At 43.9% G+C, this 21,286-nt stretch overlaps 1 protein-coding gene across 3 annotated transcripts in view; it reads left to right on the forward strand.

Annotated features, from left to right (window-relative positions):
- The window catches only part of HSD17B12 (hydroxysteroid 17-beta dehydrogenase 12), a 252,898-nt gene that overhangs the window by 76,570 nt on the left and 155,042 nt on the right, over positions 1-21,286 (forward strand). For all 3 annotated transcript variants that reach the window (XM_048852365.2, XM_048852367.2, XM_048852366.2), the window contains one exon: positions 15,190-15,260. In XM_048852365.2, coding sequence (XP_048708322.2) covers positions 15,239-15,260 — 22 coding nt within the window. In that variant the 5' untranslated portion in view covers positions 15,190-15,238. The remainder of the gene's footprint in view (positions 1-15,189; positions 15,261-21,286) is intronic.

The raw sequence follows: 21,286 nt of genomic DNA on the forward strand, positions 1-21,286 counted from the left end.
TCTGGTATTAGATGCTGTTCGATATGAGGGGAGAAGTGATTGAGAATAAGACGTTCATAAAGTTCCTAAAGGTGGCATAGGATTGATATTGCCTTGAAGTTCTTTGGATCAGATGCATCCTTCTCCGGCTTCAATAGAGCTATTACACGGGCTTGTTGCCATAATTTAGGTATAGTAAGGGTTGATGAGCAATTGTTAAAAAAGCATAATACCCAGTACTTGGTTGCAGGACCGAAGTGCTTAATCTGCTCCCTGCATATGTTGTTGAGTTTTGAAGGAACTCAGATTTGAAATTGCAGAACTACTAACTGTGGTATGTAATTGTCACAGGCTGCTCTACTCTTTGCTGGAACGTCTCCTTCTGGCTGCACCAGGGGATTAGCTCTGCCAGGCTGACATCCCTTCCTGCAGTTGCAGCCTGTTACTCTCAGTCTTGCTCTCTCGGGACTCAGCTGCTCCTGCTTCATGGCCCTTCTTCTCTCTGCTACTGGGCTTTATACAGGGCCCTCCTATTCCTGTCCAGCTAAGCACCATCGCTAATTAGTCCTCATTGCTCCCTGGCTCCTCCTCCAGGTGCAGCATAAGAAGTTAATTGGCCCACTTAGCCACATTAACCCTTTCAGGCCTTGTTTGGGGTGGACACCCCGTCACAGTAAGATATTGCTTAGATCAGCCTTTGTAACAGATGACTGGAGGATAGCTAATTTGACACCAATTTTTAAAAAGGGCTCCAGAGGTGATCCTGACAGGCCAGCAAACTTAACTTCAGGCAAATTGGCTGAAACTTTAGTAAAGAACAGAATTATCAGACACATAGATTAACATGATATTTTGGAGAAGAGCCAACATGGCTTTTGTAAAGGGAAATCATGCGTCACCAATCTATTAGAATTTTTGAGGGGGACAGCAAGTATGTGGACCAGAGTGATCCAATTCATATAAAAAGAAAAGGAGTACTTGTGCGAATACAGACTAACAGGGCTGCTACTCTGAAACCAATTCATCTATTGTACTTGGACTTTCAGAGAGCCTTTAACAAGGTACCACACCTGTGGCTCTTAAGCAAAGTGGGCAGTGATGGGATAAAAAGGAAGGTCCTCTCATGGATCAGTAATTGGTTAAAAATAGGACAAAAAAGGAAGCTATAAATGGTCAGTTTTCACAGTGGAGAGAGGTAAATAGCAGGGTTCCCCAAGGATCTATACTGGGGCCAGTGCTGTTCAACATATTCATAAATGATCTGGAAAAGGGGGGATCTGGAAGTAAGGTGGCAAAATTCGCAGACAATACAAAATTACTTACTATAGTTAAAACCAAAGTTGACTGAAGAGTTATAAAGGTGTCTGAAAAAACTGGGTGGCTGGGCAACAGCATGGCAGATGAAATTCAGTGTTGATAAGTGCAAAGTAATGCACATTGGAAAACATCATCCCAATTATACATATAAAACGATGGGGGTCTAAATTAGCAGTTACCACTCAAGAAAGATCTTGGTGTCATCGTGGATCATACCCTGAAAACATCTACTCAGTGTGCAGCAGCAGTCAAAAAAGCTAACCGAATGTTTGGAACCATTAAGGAACATCACAATTCAAGGGTGAATGGCCCTGTCACACCTTGGATATACTACATTCAAAGGAGCTCTTCTCATGGACTGGAAGGCTAAATGTAAAAGATAAAACAGGGTCACAAGAAAAATTTTCATCTTTTTGCTGTTTGAACTCTTACAGGGCCAGAGAGACTAAACTAAGGCACAGACCCCAGGGATTACCCCTGCATCCTCCCTGAAAGATATATTGAATGGACAGATTACTTCATCTCTTGTCTTTAGGAACCATAGATGGTAACTCATTGTTATGTGTATGCTTGCTTGTTTTAACCTATAAATAACTCTCTCATTTCTTTTTCCTAATTAATAAACCTTTAGTTAATTACAGGATTGGCTATAGGCGTTGTCTTTGGTGTGAGATCTAAAATACAAAGCGATCTGAGGTATGTGGATTGTCCCTTAGGACTGGAAGTAACCTAAATATTTTGTGATCTTTGGTGTAGGTGAGCAGTTATCACTGAATCCAGCTTGCCTGGGTGGTGAGATAGGCTTCCAGGGAGGGGGAAGGTGTTTTCTTCTACAGGTCTTCAGTTCTGTATTACTAACTATCAAGCTTTGTTAGCAAAATATGATTTCAACAATTACCAGAAGATAATCTCCCTCAAGAGGATAGTGGCCAACTCTTGGCCGTCTTGAGGAAGACAGTGGATGCAGCTGACACTGCATCTAGAGCTACAGTTCTCAACCAGCAGGCCGTGGGCCGCATGTGGCCCAGTTAGCATACAGCTGTGGCCCGGCCCAGCTCAACTCTGTGCTAAAGGCCAGTCCGCGTGGCAGGGTATGGGGGTCCAGGGTGGGCAGCTGTGTGGCGGGGATCTGGGGTGGGCAGCCGGCTAACCCGCACAGCGGGGGTCAGGGGTAGCCATGTGGCGGGGGTCTGGTGCTCCTGACCAGCCTCGAGGGTCAGGGGTCCGGGGCACCCACTTGGTCCCACACGCTCCGAGGAAGCCGCATGGCAGGGATCTAAGGTCAGGGGCTGCTGTCTGGCCCCACAGGATCTGGGGCAGCTGTGCAGCAGGGATCTAGGGCTCCCGGCCGGCCCCATGGGGTTGGGGGTCCAAGGGAAGCTGCCCGGCCCTCGGAGCTCTGGGGCTTCCAGCTGGCCTTGCGAGGTCATGGGTCTGGGGCACCACCCAGCCCCACAATCTCCAGGGCTGCTGCCCAGCTTCGCAAGCACCTGCTGCCCGGCCCCGCAAACTCCGGGGCAGCCTCATCGTGGGGGTCCGGGGTTGGCAGCCCGCTGGACCCGCACAGTGGGGATCCAGGGTAGCCATGCAGTGGGGGTTCAAGATCCAGGGCAGCCGCCTGGCCCCACAAGCTCCAGGGCACCTACCTGGCCCCGTGCAGCAGGGATCTGCCTTAACACAGAGGGAAGGGGTTCTACTCCCCATATTTCTTAGTCCCCAAGAAAAATGGATGATAGAAACCCATTTTTAACTTTTGGCAATTAAATGTTTTTATTCACAAATCAAAATTCTGAATTAGAATAATAGAATCATAGAATATAAGGGTTGGAAGGGACCCCAGAAGGTCATCTAGTCCAACCCCCTGCTCAAAGCAGGACCAATTCCCAGTTAAATCAGAATTGTTATGCTGACATCAATAATTCCCTCCCTACAGGAGGAAATGCAGTTCACATCTCTCGACATGATAGACTCTTATTTTCATGTGGACAGTCATCCATCCCACAGGAAGGTTGTTAGGTTTCTGGTAGGACAAGAACACTACCAATTTAGAGTACTCCCTTTTGGGCTAGCAACAACACCCAGGGTTTTCACAAAGGTCTTCTCAATGGTGGCCACCCAAATGAAACGTCATAGCTACTTCATAGTCATATGTCATAGCTACGTTATAGTCTTTCCATATCTGGATGACAGGCTTTGTATAGGTCTTTCCAGTCAGGGAAGTCCAGTTGGTGACTTTGTTCTTGCTCCATCTTCCGGCAGCCTGGGGAATTTGCGTGAACAAAGAAAACTCCACATTGACTCCCACTATAGAGTTTATAGGAGCGACCCTAGACTTGATCTTAGCAAGGGCCTACCTCCCTAGAGAAAGATTCTAGACCATGAACAATTTTATAAGAAAGTCACTTTCAGACCACAACCACGGTAGGTCTGCCTTTCTCTACTAAGCCCCATGGCATCATGTACTTCTGTAACACTCTTCACCAGTCTTCATGTACACTGCTTACAGGTCTGGCTCTGGTCCATCTACTTACCAGACAGAGACCACATAAACATCAAAGTAACTGTTCCCATTAGGGTTATCACTTCACTTGCCTGGTGGATTAACCTGGAACACATCACGCTCACACCCTTTGTGACCATTATCACAGATGGATCCCTTATTGGTTGGAGAGCTCATCTGGACAACCACAATGCACAAGGCCATTTGGCATCCTCGGGAGACCAGGATGGATATCAACTAGAGCTAAGAGTAGTTCGTCTAGCTTGCAACACATTCCTCTCACTTATTTGGTCCCGCCATGTCCAAATGTCAGACAATATGACAGCGGTCTTTTACATAAACAAGATGGAGCAAAATTCCTTTCTCTCTGCTTAGAAGTAGTCAATTGTCTGAACTGGTGCTTCAGCAACCACATATCTTTGTTGGCTTCATAGCTCCCTAGTGCACAGAATTGTTTAGTGGGCAATTTCAGCAGGTACTTCTCCACAGATAATGAGTGGGAGATACACAGTTCCTTCCCAAACGAGATCTTTATACAGTGGGAAACACCTTCCTGGGATCTGTATGTGTCCCAAATGAAAAAGAAGTTCCCCCCTTACTGCTGCAAGGCAGCTCGGGGCCATGGTTCCAGGGATGATGCCATTCTGTTATCCTAGACAGACTATTTCAGATATGCCTTTCCTCCCGTTCCTCTGCTATCACAAGCTCTATAGAAGAATCACTGAGACAAAGCTTCGGTCATTCTCATAGCGCCCAACTGGCCCAGACAGTTCTGGTTTCTGGACCTTCTGTGAATGTCAACCTGTTGTCCCATCAGTATCCAACCCTCCCTGTATATATTAACCCAGTAGAATGGAAAGATCAGACATTCCAACCCAGGCCCCCTTCACCTCATGGCCTGGTATTTGGATGGGCATCAGACCTAGAATGTTCGTGCTCATAAACTGTTTAGTCTATTCTCAATCAAAGTAGGAAAGTCTCAACCAGAAAATGTTATCTGGCTAAATGAAGGTGTTTCTCTACCTGGGGATAATGTGATTAGTCATCTCCAGAAATTGCAGGTATCCCCACTATATTAGACTATCTCCTGTCCTTGAAAACTTCAAGGTTTTCCATTAGTCCCCTGCAGGTCCGTCTAGTAGCAATCAGTGCCTTCCATCTGCCAGTAGAGGGAAACTCCATTTTTACACACCCAGCAACAATTAGATTTATGAAGGGCCTAGTTAGGACCCTGACACCGCTGGTGAAACCTGCACCACAATGGGATCTCAACCTCATACAGTAAGTACTTACCAAACCACCATTTGAACCGTTGGCCACATATTCCATGTTTTAGCTTCCATGAAGACACCTTTTTAGTTGCCATCACGTCAGCTAGAAGGATGAGTGAATTGGGAGCACTCCTGGCATACCTGCTATACACTGTTTTTCATAAAGAGAACGTTTTATTTTGCCTGCACCTGCGATTCATCCCTAAAGTCATTTTGGAGTTTCACATCAATCAACCTATCCACTTACCAGTATTTTTCCAACGAGGAGAGGAAACTTCACTCTGTGGATGTCAGATGAACTCTGGCATTCTACCTGCAAAGGACAAAACTGATTAGAAAATCGCCAAGGCTATTTGTCACTATAGCGGAACAGTCATGAGGAAGGCATTATCTGCTCAGACGCTCTCTAAGTGGATCTCTGGCTGCATCATCCTTTGTTACTAATTAATGCATATTCCTCCCCTGGATTGGGTGAGAATATTCCATTAGGGCACAAGCAACCTCAACAGCGTCTCTTTGAGAGGTACCTTTCGTGGATATCTGTAGATTCATACATTCACAAAGCATTACACATTAGTTCAACTGTCCTCTGCAGATACAGCTGTTGGAACTGCAGTGTTACAAGCACCTATACCAACTGCATCCTCTCAGCCCGCTTCTCTTGAAATACTGCTTATCCATCATCCGCATGTGGAATACACACAGGGACCAGCACTCAAAGAAGAAATAGAGGTAACTGGAGATTCTTCAAGATGTGTGGTCCCTATCTGTATTCCATTACCTGTCCTCCTTCCCCTCTGCTTTGGATCTTATTTGATTTGCAATAAGAAGAGGAACTGGAGAGGTGTCACTCTGCACTGCCTCTTATATTATCAGTTTAGAGCACAAGGGGAGTAACTGTGCAGGCGCAGACTAACAAACACTACTTGCCAGAAATCTCCAATCTCAGGTGTATGGTGCACACGCATAGCCACATGTGGACTACAGATAGGGTCCACACATATTTGTAACTGGAGGTTCTTCAATAAGTAACTTCCATTTCCGAGTTGCCTCATATCCATATCATAAAAAACACCATCACTGTTATTGGTTAGCAGCCTTTCAGGGAGCCTCAGCAGTAAGGTCAGAGGCTTTGAAGTCATTGAAGGTGAACGAACTTCCAGGTCACACGTAGAACAGGTGAGGGTTGAGGCATCTTGGCAGGGCAGTATGTGAAGAACTATATGCTGCCCCTGTTCTGAAGCCAGAGGACATCAGGCTCTAGGGACAGTCCAGTGCCTTACTGAGCAAGTTGGTTTCCCTACCCTGCCCTGAGGTGATGCCAGTTCACAGGGTTGCCTTTCTAATGCGGACAAAACTATTTGAATTCATTGCCATCCTTCCTCTTACACAAAACTCTCTGTGCAATTCTGGTTTCTTTGATGCCTAATTACTCTTAAGCTCTGTGCTGTTAATGATTTGGAGGGTCCCAGGTATATTTTTCTTATATGACTTTTCTGTATTCTATCAGGTGTGCATGTTAATAGTTCATGAACATGTATTTCTTTGTCATAACAATACAAGGAATTCTTTTTAGTCAGTAAATAACATTTTCAAATTATATTCTAGGGAGAAGGCAATCCAAAGAGGACAGCTTGTGACCTATGGAAAAGGGAAATAACCAAGGACTCAAAAATGGTCACACTCTTAAATATTTCAGTTATATTTTTAATAGGAGAGGCAGTAGAAGAGGGTGCAGGTGCAAAATGGAAGATGTAGATATAACTTCTAGCAAGGAGAATAATGAAGGATTATATTATTGAACTAAGGCTGGAGTTTCAAAAGAGCCTAAATGATTTAGATGCCCCAAATCCTATTCAGTTTCAGTGGGAGCAGGGTGCTTACCTATCTTAGACCCCTTTGAAAATCTCCCTTTTAATGACTATGACTGTCCTCGAGTAGGTTCTGGAGGAGGTGAGAAGCATTTAGGGAACACTGAAAAAAGGAAGTATTGTTGGATTTTAACAACAGGGGCCTGTGAGTTGTAAGTCTTGACTGCCGTTCCTGACTGTCATACGCCACCTCTCTGTGCTTCAGTTTCCTTGTCTGAAGAATCAAACTGAGAATGATATATATCTACTTCACATGCATTCTGTGAGGCTTAATTAATTAATGTTTGTAAAGTGCTTGGAGATCCTAAGATGAAAGGTGTTGTAGATGTGCAATATTACTAAATTGTAGAAGTGCTACCAAAAATATTTGACAAATGGTGGCTCTCAGTTAAGGGTCTAGAGGAAGGGTCATGTTTTTCAAATCTTTAAAAATAAGGGGAAATGAATAAGCCAAGATAACATGACTTCTGTGGCTCTTAATTCTCTGGAAAAACATAAGAGGGGAACACAGAGATATGGAGAAGAGGAAGCATTACATGATTGCTGCCTTGCATCCGTGAAACACAAGTCATGCTACCCTAACTTTCTCATCAACAACAGATGCATTGGATACAGGGAGGGCTGTAGACACAATTTCATGTTCAACATAGCACCACACAAAGATGCACTGAGAGAAAGATGATTCTAGATATTATGATACAGTGAATAAGCAATGGGTTATAGATGGGGAACAAAGAGTTCTCATCAAAAAGCAGATGGGGCTGAGGGGAATGCATCATGTGAGATAACACAGTACATTGGTATTGGGACCAGTGAAATGAATGCTGTCTTTTGTTCATTCCATAATGGACAAGTGTCTATATTACTAACTTACTGTTTCAAAAGGCACTGACTGGCAGTGTCAACAGAGACTCCAAGGAATAAGCAAATGGGACCATGTTGTCTTGCCTCTAAAGGTGGGCCTTCCTGCTGAGAATCAACAGGGTGCATTAGGCTAGAAAAAGGTTAACCATCTGCTGCCACTGTTCACACTGTGTATTCACTAGAGAATGTCACATTCTGGGGCTCTTAATTCAGCACCTATAATCACTAAAATTCACTTTTTAAAATGTACTCATGTGCCTTTGAACATTGCAGCTTCTATAAAAGCTGCTTTCCTGCACGGCAATCCCTCAAGCCTCTTCCTGTTCTACATGTTGAGGATGTGAAGCACTCCCCATTATAATTGCTTATGGAAAAGTCCTACAGAATTCAAAAGGGATTGATAACCTTTATGTACAATTTACTAACCAACCTTTAGAAATCTATGGGATGATTTTAAAAAATGTCTATAGAAAGGATAACATCCTGTAAATGATTTTAGTCCCTCCCTGCTCCTCAACAGAGTACACAGACCCTGATTTAGTGCCCAAACTCATCCCCGCTTTCTGGTAATTTGTTAAACTTGCAAATTTTGAAAATTTTCAACGAGTCTTCCACAAAACTCAGCCTAAGCTTTCCCGAGATTGACTGGTCCTATGGTTTTCCTCTAGGAACTCCTCTATCCTATTTCTCTCTGTCCCAAAGAAACATTCCCACCCTTTTTCTGGTGGCTAGCATGACACAACAATAATTACCTTTCACCTTAATGCAGGGGTTTTGCACTTGGGCCTAAGAAAACTAAACAGAAGGGTCCTAGAGCCTAAAATTCTCTCTTAATTTCTATAGGTTTGTAGTGTAATTTCTATAGCTTCCTATTGGTGTAATTCCTATTAAAGGGACTTTCTCATAAGGATCTGCAGAAATCAGTGTGCCAGTTTGGCTCTGCATTCAGCAGGATGAACATGCCAACCATTTCTTGCTCTAGGTGAAACTTCTGTTTCTGCAGTTATACTGTGGTGTTTATTGTTCAGCAATTAAGGATTAAAATCTCTGAGGCAGAAAGGGAGGTTGCTGGAACCTTAGGTTTACCAAAACAAACAAACAAAAACAATACAGCTGCCATGCAGACTGGTAACCTGAAACACTTGGGATGAGGCAACTTGAAGCTAGGACAGCTCAGTTGAGTTTCCCCCACCAGCCAGCAAACATAGTCAGAATATGTGTTGAAACAAGTTTAGCTAGAGATGGGAATCCGAGCATACCTTTGTTTTGTTTTTTAATTGTAATAATTCACATGTGTGCTGCATTAACACTGTAGAAACCTCTGAAGGGAACTACTATAGAAGAGAGGGAAAGGGCTACAGTTAGACAGGTTGCTAGTGTGAAAAACAAATTTGTAAAGGGATCAAATTTGCTCGGGCTGCAGGTATGTCACTTAGATCATGTCTGTAGTAGGAGCACTTTTCTGGTCTAGATATACCAGTATACTATACCAGCAAAACGCTCCTAGTGTGGATGCAGCTGATATCAGAAAAGAAGTTTCAGCCCCCGGGGGGTTAACCCAGCTGTAACTGTTGATCCAGCGAGCTGGGGACCACTGCTCCGGTGGCAGGCTGCCAGTCAGCTGTTCTGGTGGCTGCTGCTCTGGCAGCACCGGGGCTGATCACCAGTCAGCTGTTCCAGCCACCACCGCTCCCGCCACTGCTCTGGTGGTTAACAGCTGCTCCAGCTCTGTCCCAGAAGAAGTCATGGAGGTCCTGGAAAGTCACAGAATCCATGACCTCGGTGACAGAATCATATCCTTACCCATTGCTTTCAAGTGAGTGACTCTTAGCTTGAGAGCCCCAGTGGATATCAAGTGCTGGGCTGGCTCACAGTAAGAAAGGTATTTCTCAGCTAACCACGGCCCAAGCCATGAGAAAGGAAGAAGATGTCATGGCTAAGACACTGGAATGGGTTCTCACTGGGATAAATAAATTAATAAGTGGAGGTAACAAACAAATATCATGGAACAGGTAAGATGGTACATAAATTGTTTATCTCAGTTTTTCGTCTCCGTCTATAAATGTTGGGGTACCTCGCCTTAACCCTTTGTGTGGTATAGGGAACAGCAGAGACTGCCTCTGCTGACTGAGCCACTCCTTGCCACTGGGCACTCATGTATTAGTGTACCTGTAACCACGGAGCCAGGGCACTAGGATTGTGCCAGGACGGCAATAAACCTGGCTGGGTGCCTTTGCCACTGAACTATGCTTGTGGTCTTTCTTTATGAGTAACGTCAAGGTCTACTGAATTAGCAAACTGCATTATCTGTTGATAACATTGGAGCTCCAATGTGCTTGAGTGTGTTTCTGAAAATTATCAATTTGATTCGCTGATGCTGACACCTTGTGGGAAAATTTCAAGAATAAGACACTGGTTACTGCCAAGTATGTCTTTGGAACAACAAAGGAAAAAGAACCTGTTGCTCCCATTCATAGAAAAGAAGAAGCAAGCTCGCCTCACTTTACTTCAACAACCAACTAAGTCCAGAATGTTAAGTTCAAAGAGACTAAGGCTGTGGTCTAGAAGCCACTAGAGAATGTGCCCAGAAGTATTAAGAAGACCTGTGCAAAAAGATTCAGACCTGCTTTGAAAGAGGGGACCTTCATTGTACCTATGTTGGAATCAAAGAGGCACTTGGGCCAATTTGTAAAAACACCTGCAAAACTGAAAGTGAAAGATGGTACCATCCTGATGGACAGGCAAGAACAACTTGACCAATGGACTGAGCATTACAAAGAACTTTACTCAGAGGATGCTATTATCTGTGATACTGTCTTAGCTGCCATTCCCCAGCTTCCAATAATGTAGGAGCTGGACCAAACACCAACTCTTAAAGATGTAGCGAAAGCTATCAAAGAGATTGTGCCTGGGAAAGCAGCAGGCAATGATCAGATACTTCCAGAGCTCCTAAAGGCAGGGAGGAGAAAGCTTGTGAGTGGCATCCACACAGTTCTCTGCACGTGCAGAGAAGAAAGCCACATACCCCAGGATCTGAATGATGCAAACATAATTATGCAAAAATAAAGGGGACAGAGCAGACTGCAACAATTACCAAGGGATATCTGTTCAGCATGGTCAGCAAAGTGCTTGCAAGGGTCCTGCTGAAAAGACTCCAAGTCCTTGCTGAGAGAGTTTATCCAGAGAGCCAGTTCAGAGCTGGATGCTTCATGACTGACATGTCCTTCATAATGTGTTTGTTACAAGAAAAAAGCCGTAAACCACAGGCACCTCTCTATGTAGCATTTGTTGACCTACAAAAGACCTTCGACACATTAGCAGGAATGGCATATACAAGACCCTGTCGAAAACTGACTGTCCACAAAAAGTGTTCTCTTCTATTTAAGAAGTTCAATGAGGGAATGAAGGCGACTAGCCAGCATGAAAATGAAACATCGTCTGAGTTTAGCATTCAGGTGGGCATAAAGCAAAGTTGCATCTTAATGTCAACTGGCTTTGGGATCTTTTTCTCTATTCTACTTAAGTACGCTTTTGGAAATGATCAATCTGGCATACTAATTGAATCAAGGATGGATGGCAGCTTGTTCAATATCAGATGATTTCAGAGCAAAAGGCATATCACCCAGCTCACTACTGAAGATCTGCTTTTCACAGATGCTGCTGCATTCATCTCTAAGTCACCTGATGAATTGCAGATCGTGATGAGTAAGTTCTCTGATGCATGTATTAAGTTCGGCATGGTAATCAGTATAAATCATTCCACCTAAAGTCTACGTCAGTAATGAAGCTCTGGACAACGTGGATCACTTCTGCTATCTTGGCTCAGCTCTTAACCAGCTGACTTAGCCTTGATAGAGAATTTGATGTGAGAATTGGCAAAGCCCCAGCATCTTTGGCAAACTTACCTCATGTATCTGGAGCAACAAGCTGCTAGCCCTGAATACAAAGGTGTCCATTTATTAGGTTAGTGTCCTCTGTACCCTCCTTTACAGCTGTAAAAGCTGGATCATGTATTCCAAGCAGGAGCAGAAATTGGAACAGCTTACACCTTCGCTGTCTCAAAAAAATCCTTGGAGTCACTTGGGACCAATGGATCACTAACAACGAGATCCTTGAGAGAACCGGCCTATAGTCTATGCAGACTATGCTGGACGCTCACAGGCTTCGCTGGCTGAGACACAGAGGAAGGCCAAAGCTCTGATACAGTGACTAGGTCAAGCAAGGTCTCAAGAAATTCAGCATTCCCACTGACAACTGGGAAAACCCTGCTCACAACCACTCAGTCTGGAGAAGCTGGGTGAAAGCTGATGCAGTCATCGCAGAGAGCCATCAGAGAGCCCAGGCGAGCCAGGAAGCAGAATGTGCTCCAACCTCCATCTGGCGAGTGAACCTTTAGCCACTATGGAAAGGTCTGCCACTTGCACCTTGGGTTCTTCTCCCACACTGCTGTCATGCACATTGACCGACTTACTTTGTTGTGTTTCCTTTCATCTGTTAAGATGTTGGAGCTCCAAGGACAGAAGTACTGGGCAGCCTGAATAGTGTTACTGAGGCAACAATGCTCCAGTTTTCAGCACTGAATAATGCCACTGTATTCTCTCTTCATTTCTTATATTTTCTCTCTCTATTTTTTATCTCTTCTCTTTTCTTCTCTGCTAATTTTCTGTCCTTTCAGTCTGTTCTCCCTTTATTACGTTTATTAAGGTTTAACTACTGTTTAATTTCTATACAAGCATTCCTTTACTAGTCCAAGGCCAGTTGATGTTGGTTACGTTCAAAATACAAATATAAGCATATACACCTCTATTCTATACCCTAGCAACAAAATACAATTATAAACATTGGCCAAAATACAACGGGGCTAGGCCTAGGAGACACCTTCCCATCATGGTGTGATGCCAGAGGGGGCAGGAAAAGCTCTGACAAAGAACCTCTATAAAACCTTGGTTTTTTATGCAGTATAACAGGTGATGTAATTGCAGATTACTGGACCTTAGCAAAAGCTAGATGAGGGAGTTTTGGACTGAACCTTGCTCTCTCCAAGGTTTTTGACTTATCTTACTTAGTCCAGTATTTGAGAAAATATATGGCAAAATTCTAACCAATTATTTACCGATGCCCAATTAGCTGATGCCCAGTTAGCTATGGTTTCTTTATTTCCATAACTTAAATAAGATGACAGTGGTATTCTAAGGGACACTACAAGTTTAACACAAACAATCCTTCTCTCTCTTAAGAGTACATTATTTTTGGTCACATCTTTTGGGCCTGTTACTCATGCTAATATTCAAACTCAATTTAAAACCATAGTTCACTCAGGCCTAATGTAGACCTGTAGTCCTGTATTAGACTTACTACTTGCAGCACAGCACTGCCCTGAGTCAGACTAAGTCTAAAGCCAAATGTCTCTGACTCAACATGTGAGGTTTACTCAAGGTCTTGTGCAGACAAGGATGTTCCCTGAGGGATAGGTGGGATATCCTGGTGCGGGTGTTGCTTGATGTGCAAATGCATTCAACAGTCAATTGCATCAGCTAGCTGGTCTGAGGCTCCTTTAGAGTGTACAGCAATTTACAGGAAATGGGTCAAAAACTGGTTTTGTAAAGCTGACGGGGCACCAAGAACATATAGTCACCTTAAACAAGATACAGCCAAACAAAAATCACATGGGCTCTTATTGTTGTAAATCTTGCCCTTCTCTATGAGCACAACTTCCTTATGAGTATCACTCCCTGCATTACATCTAAGTAAGATTGCTCAGGGAAGCATCTTTAACTCCTTATATGTCTGCATAGAGCTGTATAAACAATAAAAAAAAAATGGTGAATAGCCAACATTTTAAAAAGTGCAATCCACAGACTTAAGGGAGACTCACTGTATCTGTGCTCCCCTATCAAGGATTGATTGATTCCCACTCATGGAACAACAGTAGAAACCTAATAATGATATAGCTGAGGGGTTTTGGAATCTGTATGACAAAAAAAGATAATGGTAACAGCAGTTCCTACATGCAGTTAGGGTTACCAGGCGTCTGGTTTTCAAAAAGGGACCCTGGTGGCTCCAGTCAGCACCACTGACTGGGCGGTCAAAAGGCTGGTTGGCAGTGCTGCGGGGCTAAGGCAAGCTAGTCTCTCCTTGTCCTGGCTCTGCGCTGCGCCCCAGAAGTGGCCAGCAGGTCCAGCTCCTAGGTGGGGAGGCCAGGGGGCTCAGTGCACTGTCCGAGCCCTGAGCACCAGGTCTGCACTCCCATTTGCTGGGAACCGTGGCCAGTGGGAGCTGAGGACGGTGCCTGTGGGCAAGAGCAGCGCGTGGAGCCTCCTGGGCCCCTGGCCTAGGAGCCAGACCTGCTGGCCGATTCTGGGGTGCAGTGCAGCACAGAGCCAGGACAGGCAGGGAGCTTGCCTTAGCCCTGCTGCGCTGCTGACTGGGAACTGCCCTAGGTAAGCCTGTGCCTGAACCTCCTGCCCCAGCCCTGAGCCCCCCCGCAAACCCAGAGCCCCCTCATCCCCGTCCCACCCCAGAGCCTGCACCCCCAGCTGGAGCCCTCACCCCCTCCTACACACCAACCCCCAGCCTCAACCTGCACCCTCCCTCCTGCACTCCAAATTCCTTGGCCCCACACCGACAGCCTGGAGCCCCCTCCTGCACCCCAAACCTCTCACCCCCCAGCCCAGAGCCTGCACCCCCCAGCCCAGAGCCTGTACCCCCTCCCATACCCTAACTCCCTGCCTCAGCCCGCAGCCCCCTTCCATACTCTACATCCCTTGGCTCCACCCCTCAGTGTGGAGCCCCCTCCTGCACCCCAAAGCCCTCATCCCCGGTCCCACCACAAAGCCCGCACCCGAACCCCCGCCCCAGTCCAGAGCCTCCTCTGGCACCCTGAACACCTCAATTTTGGCCCCATCCCGGAGCTCGCACCCCCAGTTAGAGCCCTCACCCCATCCTGCACTCCCTGTCCAAGCCCAGTGAAAGTGAGTGAGGGTGGGGGACAGTGAGCCACTGAAAGAGGGGGAATGTAGTGAGTGGGGGCGGGGCCTTGGGATAGGGGTGGGGCTAGGGTGTTCGGTTTTGTGCGATTAGAAAGTTGGCAATCCTACATGCAGTAGGTGAGGGTTGACAACAGAGCAGGGAAAGGAAGGACAATTGTACTGAGGAACCGAGCACAGGGCCCCCTTCCCCTCCAAAAATCTGTAACCTTTGTGTAAATAAAGTAAAATGGGAGGGTGGGGGCCCAGCCAACACGACGTACTGGAGCTCCAAATTTCTCTGGTTGGGCCTGAGCAGGTAATACAACAGAAACTGGGCAGGTTCTGAGGATTTAGGGCAAACATTTTCATAGTGTGGAATGCATTTTAATAGACTATCTCATGGCTGCTTCTCCTCCTAGTACTGATCCTATTTGGAACTGCATAACATCCTTGTGGTAACTGCAGCAGATGCTTCCATGGACACACAATGGTAAGTTGCCTGGTTCCCTAAGCATATTGTCCTCTGCCTGGTTCCCTTCCCCTGTTTCCCTGTACATGCTACTCAGTTGTCTGATTCACTTGTATTCTGGATGTTCCTTTCATGTTGCAGGGGGCTCCCAGTCCCTCAGCATAGCTTCTGTTTCATCCTCAACTAATATAGCAGTAGCACCTAATAGAACTAACTTAGTTGGCTCCTTCTTTTACAATGTCCAGGCTCCTTACTGCAAAGAAGAGCCTGGGTGCTTGTAAAAGCAGATGAAAACAAGGAGCAGGAGATCACACGTTATATACTGGCTCCCCACAAACCAGTTTGACAACCCCTGATATACAGATAATAAGAAAAGTCCTATACGGTGCAACCACAGTGAGCACATGTTCTTTCTAATGATTTATAATTCCACTGTATCCCACTCAAAAGCAATGCAAGAATCTGACTCTTGTTATCTTGTAGATGGGCGAGAGCATTCTCTATACAATGTCGTGAAGTTTTGGGGATCACTCAGACCAGTAAGGGGTTCTGTCACTGCCAGCCTGGTACTTTTGGGGACCTTAATGCTATGCTGTTACGGCTCAGAGCTCTGATACCAGTAGCCAGCCTACACCCATAAAGGTCTCTCCCTGTCTTCTACCAGCTTAGTTATTCCTTGCAGGGTAATACCAACAGCCCTGAGTCTCCCCAAATCTATCTACTCAAGTCTTAACTACCAGCCACTCTGACTTTTCCCCTCTGGTTCATCACTCCTGAAAGTGCGAAAACAGCCCCCCATTATCAGCTCACTGTGGGACACATACTTCACACAGGTTTCAGTGGTAGCCGCATTAGTCTGTATCAGCAAAAAAAGAGGAGACCTTGTTGCACCTGGCATAAGCTTTGCCAACATAAATTGTAGTGTAGACATAGCCTTAGTTTTCCAAGACTGGTGTTTTCTTTTCAGTTTCAATGTCTTTCCGTCAACTCTAATAGTCCACAATTGACTCTTCCTGGCTGGACTATGGATGGGTACTTTAAGTTGGATTCGTGTAAACAACTAGCCTGAAAAGTGTCTCTCCCTGCCTGATTGCTTCACCACCCTGTTGTGAGGTGATGCTGTAGTTGCCTCATAGTTATGATCAAAATTTTCTATGCATATAGTCATAACTATAACCTATATACATATCTCCTAATGACCATCAAGTTCACAACATTACAAGTGTTCACAGAAGACTTTATATGACATATAGTTATACCCAAAAACATTGTATACAACCAGTTGATTCAATTGTTCATTCTTTGGGGTTCAGATGCCCTGTTTTTTCCTTGGGAGTCTGGGACCTGATTGTCACAGTCATGGCATAAAAACAATTTTATAGCTGTATTGTTTTCTCTTAAAATTATAGTAGAGTTGTTTCTTTGCCTCTCTTACACATACACACATGCAGGTACTGTCTTAGAGAAAATACATAAGATCTCTATATTTAAATCAAAGCATTCCTTGGAATTAATTATATAAATTGTAGAAGAGTTCAGTATTATTTGCTGCTAACTAAAGGTAAGGTAAGGAAACAGCATCAAAAGGAAAAAAAAAAGTCAGTCCTGCAAGTTTGCCCTTGCTATTGTAATTATGAATCCACTATGGAAGTCCTTATGCAGAAAATACCCTCACTGAGGACAATTAGAGGTTTGCCTGACTACCAGCTACAGGACTGGGCCCTACATTTCCATTTATCAATTGTACAGACCTAAAAAATGTAACCAAATTTCACTGAATAATATACAGGTTTGGTTTAGTAGGGAGAAAGCTCTCTGAGAGCCTGATCCGGAGTGGTGCTTTGTCAGGATCAGATGTATAAACAGGAAAAAATAAATTGTGACCTAAGTTATTCTACTCAACAGCTACTTCATGCGGTGTATTTATACAGAAAGTCAGCAAAATTATACTAGTGGCAACTCAAACTGCTCTATGGACAAATTTATTCATTGTCATCAAAACCAAGAATCAATAGTAATTGATACATGGATAATTCCACATCATGCTGACTTGGCTAATTATCCACTTCTTCACAAAGATATTCTCCTACATCACAATACTATGTCATGTGTATCAGTTAACACGCTGGGCTCGCTGCATCACCAGCATCAAACCTAATGCATATGCTTGTTCAAGGGCAAAGAAATCCAGATTACAATGTGTTGTTGAACCCAACAAAACTTAAATTCCACCGTAGATTTAATTGTTTGATACAATTTGATTATGCGCACAGGCTTCTATAATTTATTTAGATTTGTATTAATAATGTATGTTGTTTGAGTGACATGCTATGGTATGTTCTTTCATAACAGGAAACATAGGCATGTATTTGTTATTAAAATAAAAATGTATTTTAAAAATATGAAAACATGGTTTAGTCTTATTCACTTGGGCTTGCTACACTTTGCAATTAATGTAATAATGTCAATGATCTTCCATGTATATTTCATCTAAAGCCACTCAACCTGTCTCCTCATTACCTCCTTCCCTCCAGTTGTTTGTTGCACCAACATGTTGTATCTTTTCTTAAGTAAGTTCTTTGGATCAGGAACTGTCTCTCAAACTCTGTATTTGCACAGTGCCTAGCACAACAGGGCCCTGATTTGAATGGAGTCACAGGGCATTACAGTAATATTATTCAGTTTTTACTTATGGTAGCACCCAGTATGTGTTAGATGCTTTCCAAACATTCAAGGACAGTCCCTGCTCCAAGGAACTCACAATCTAAGGACAAACAAGAAGACAAAGGTTAGGGAAAATGGAATGGGAACAACAGAAAATAAAATACAATTTGTATGCAAGTCAGTCCGATTCACTGTAAGCAGCACAGCAGAAGTGGATATTTAAAAGGACTTATGTGCAGAGAACATAGGGGCTTTGCAGGTGAGCGCGGGGAGATTGTACCTGGCTTGGGGAGTACATGGAAGATGGCATGGAGGAGATTGACAAATAAACAGACAAGGCTGGGAGCATTAGCAAAGCAGAGGGAATAGGCGCAACATGGAGCTTGACAAGCTTGGATAAGTAGGGAGAGACAGAGTTATATAGAGCTTAGAATGTGGTGACCAGAATCTAAATTTTATTTGATAGTGGATGGGAAGCAAGAGAAGAGTTTTAAAGAAGGGAGTGACATAATCAAATTGACAGGCGAGGAAGATGAATGTAGCTGCTGTATTTTGCATGGACTGAACAGGACCAATATATGGTGTCTGGGAAGCCAGAATGAAGGATACTGCAGTAGTTAAAACAGGCTATGAGAGCCTGGGTGAGAGATTTTGCTTTGAGAATAGAAATAAAAGAGTGGATCTTGGCGATTGTTGAGAAAGAGGAAGTGGCAAGATTTGGATATGCCTTCCATGTGTGGGGCAAGGGAGCGGGAGAAGTAAAAAATAATACTAGTTCAATATATTAATATTACTACAAGCCATAAATAATAGTAGTAATAAATTGATCTCAAAAAGCCTTGCCTCGAGAGGACTTGGTCCCGCTCCTATTGAAGTCAATGGCAAATCTGTATTAACTTCAGTGAGTGGTTTGCCTGAACGAGGATCACACGATTTGGCCCAATATTAGGGCTGGTCAAAATTTTTAAGTTAAATAGTTTCTTGCAGGAAAATGGGATTATGTTGAAATCAAAGTTTTCCAGGGCAAAAGATAGATTTTGGCAGAATTTTCTATCAGGAAACCAAGAATGTTACACTTTGGTTTGATCCAAACTGAAACATTTGATTTTGAATCAACATTAATCTCTCCATCCCTTGAGCCACTGCTGTATTTTATAGGAGGTCCCTCCTCCCTCTGTTGTCTCTTCTGGGCTCTGTTCTGCAGCCAGACTCCATCTCCCATGAAGCACCATGGTCTCACCCTATGGCTGAGCCACTTTGATGCCTCATGGGAGTTGTAGTTTCCTAGCACTCTGTGTACCAATGTGAAAGGGAAAGGAGTACTTGTGGCACCTTAGAAAGAGGGAGAAGTCAGAGCTATAGGATCCCCTGCCACATGGATCCTCATTTTCTTTCCATTGAGGAGGTTGTGCATTAGAGTATGGGGTAATACAGCCTCAAGTTTGCAATAATGGCTGCATTGAAGCCACACAATTTATCTGTGACCTAGGGAAAAGATGCTCCCTGTATTCTTCCATCTCCACTGAGATGCTCAATGCACAGCCAGTATTCAAGGTGTGTATTATGTAGGATAATTTGGGATTGTTTGAGTACACTGCCACAGTTGTATTTACACTAACTAGTACAAAAGTTATGACAGTCATACTTTCTCATGTTTCAGGCATAAACTGATCAGTGGTAGGACTGGGAAAGCATTCCATCCCACCCCCGTGCTGTAGTATTGCAAAAGTAGTGCATTGACTTTTCTGTGGATAATCAGCCTGCTACACATTTTACACAATTTCCCCTATGTTCTGGTTTCCCTGCTGACAAATTTATAACTCTTGCCTGTGGGCTGGTCTTGTATGCAGGTTCAATGTTTCTACAGCCTTGTGTGTGCTGTTTGTAATTTCACATCAGCAGGTGTCATTAGACTTGTTCTAGGTAAAGACAAGAAAGTTATTGGGATGGTAGAGCAGAGGCCCATCTTGCTCAAAGCATGGGTTAGGATTATAAAATAATCTAAGAGATTGCTTTCAGTTTTATCTATGAAAAAAATTAAACCCAACTCATAAAATCTTTCCATTATACAGTGATTCACTCTTTAAAAGATGAAAATGGGTGACATGATTTTTGGGTGAAGGTGTGGATCAATTCCTGTTAGAACCAGTTTACTCATCCCTAGTTGTTACCTATTGAGAGCATAAAAATGCAGACAGGAACTAGGAAAAATATTGAGATAATCCAGAACTAGAACTAGAACAAAACTAGCAGAGAAACCAGTACAAAATCCACACTAAACAAAAGGCTGTCAAACTGGCCCTATGGCCCAGCTTTGTCTGTGCTGCCACACTGAAGAGCAAGTTTTGATTTCTAATCCCAGTTTCTCACTCTCAGCTCTGGAAGTGCTGTGGAGGCTGTACTGGCCCTGGTTGGCAGAATGATTCTATGTTACATGAGCGTGGATTATGCTAAAATTACATCCTTTTCTGCTACTGTGTTAGCAACACAGGACCACAGGGGCTTGCACCTGACTGGGATCTGTGAATTTTGTATAACTGATCAATGAAATTGTTTTTAATTGTTCACTTTATGAATATAACTTCATAAGCAAAGTTTTATAAATGAAACAACATTCATTCATAAAATCAGTTACCCCAATAACTGGCTAATTGATTTTCACTTTCAATCAAATTGCTGCTTAAATGCTGAAATTTACACTATTTCAACATTGTAACTTCTGCTCACTGTTTGTCATTCATTATACTTGTCTATATTGTAACTTCTGTTCACTGTTTGCCGTTCCTTATACTTGTCCATATTGTAACTCAAACTCCATTTTAACTTGTCCCAAATGCCATTTTAAAATGCTCACTCCATTTTGTAAAAGCTTGCTGCAACCTTCATTTTTGCAAAACCCTGCTGTAATCTTACTAGTTTAGTTTAGATGTGTGAATGAGGTATGAATGGATGATGGAATCAATCTCCAGCCCAAGCCTGTCCTGATGAAATAAAGCGTAAACACCCAACGGCTGAAGATGCAGACAACAGCCCTGACAAAGCAAGAAGAGTCCGCCCTCAAAAGAAAAGAACAAAAGTACAATTGAAGAAACGTCAAAGCCAGGTCCCAGGCTGAAAGTCATGTCTGCAATTGGCGGGTGATCAATCACACCAAACCCAGAGGCAGCGTGACACAGCACGACCTATAGACTCTGGATTCAAACTAAAGCCTACAAAAAAGGATGAGTGAGATGGAAGACTTTGGAGGGTAATATTCTGCTGCCAACATGGAAGGGCATTGGTGCATGCCCAACAGAGACCCAGCTCTTCCTTGTGCCTGGCATTCCTGGCCAGTTAGCCACCACAAGCTATGAACCCAAGCCACGAACTCAAGCTACATTCAG

The sequence above is a fragment of the Caretta caretta genome, chromosome 6 (genome assembly GCF_965140235.1).
Source record: "Caretta caretta isolate rCarCar2 chromosome 6, rCarCar1.hap1, whole genome shotgun sequence".
NCBI lineage: Eukaryota > Metazoa > Chordata > Testudines > Cheloniidae > Caretta > Caretta caretta.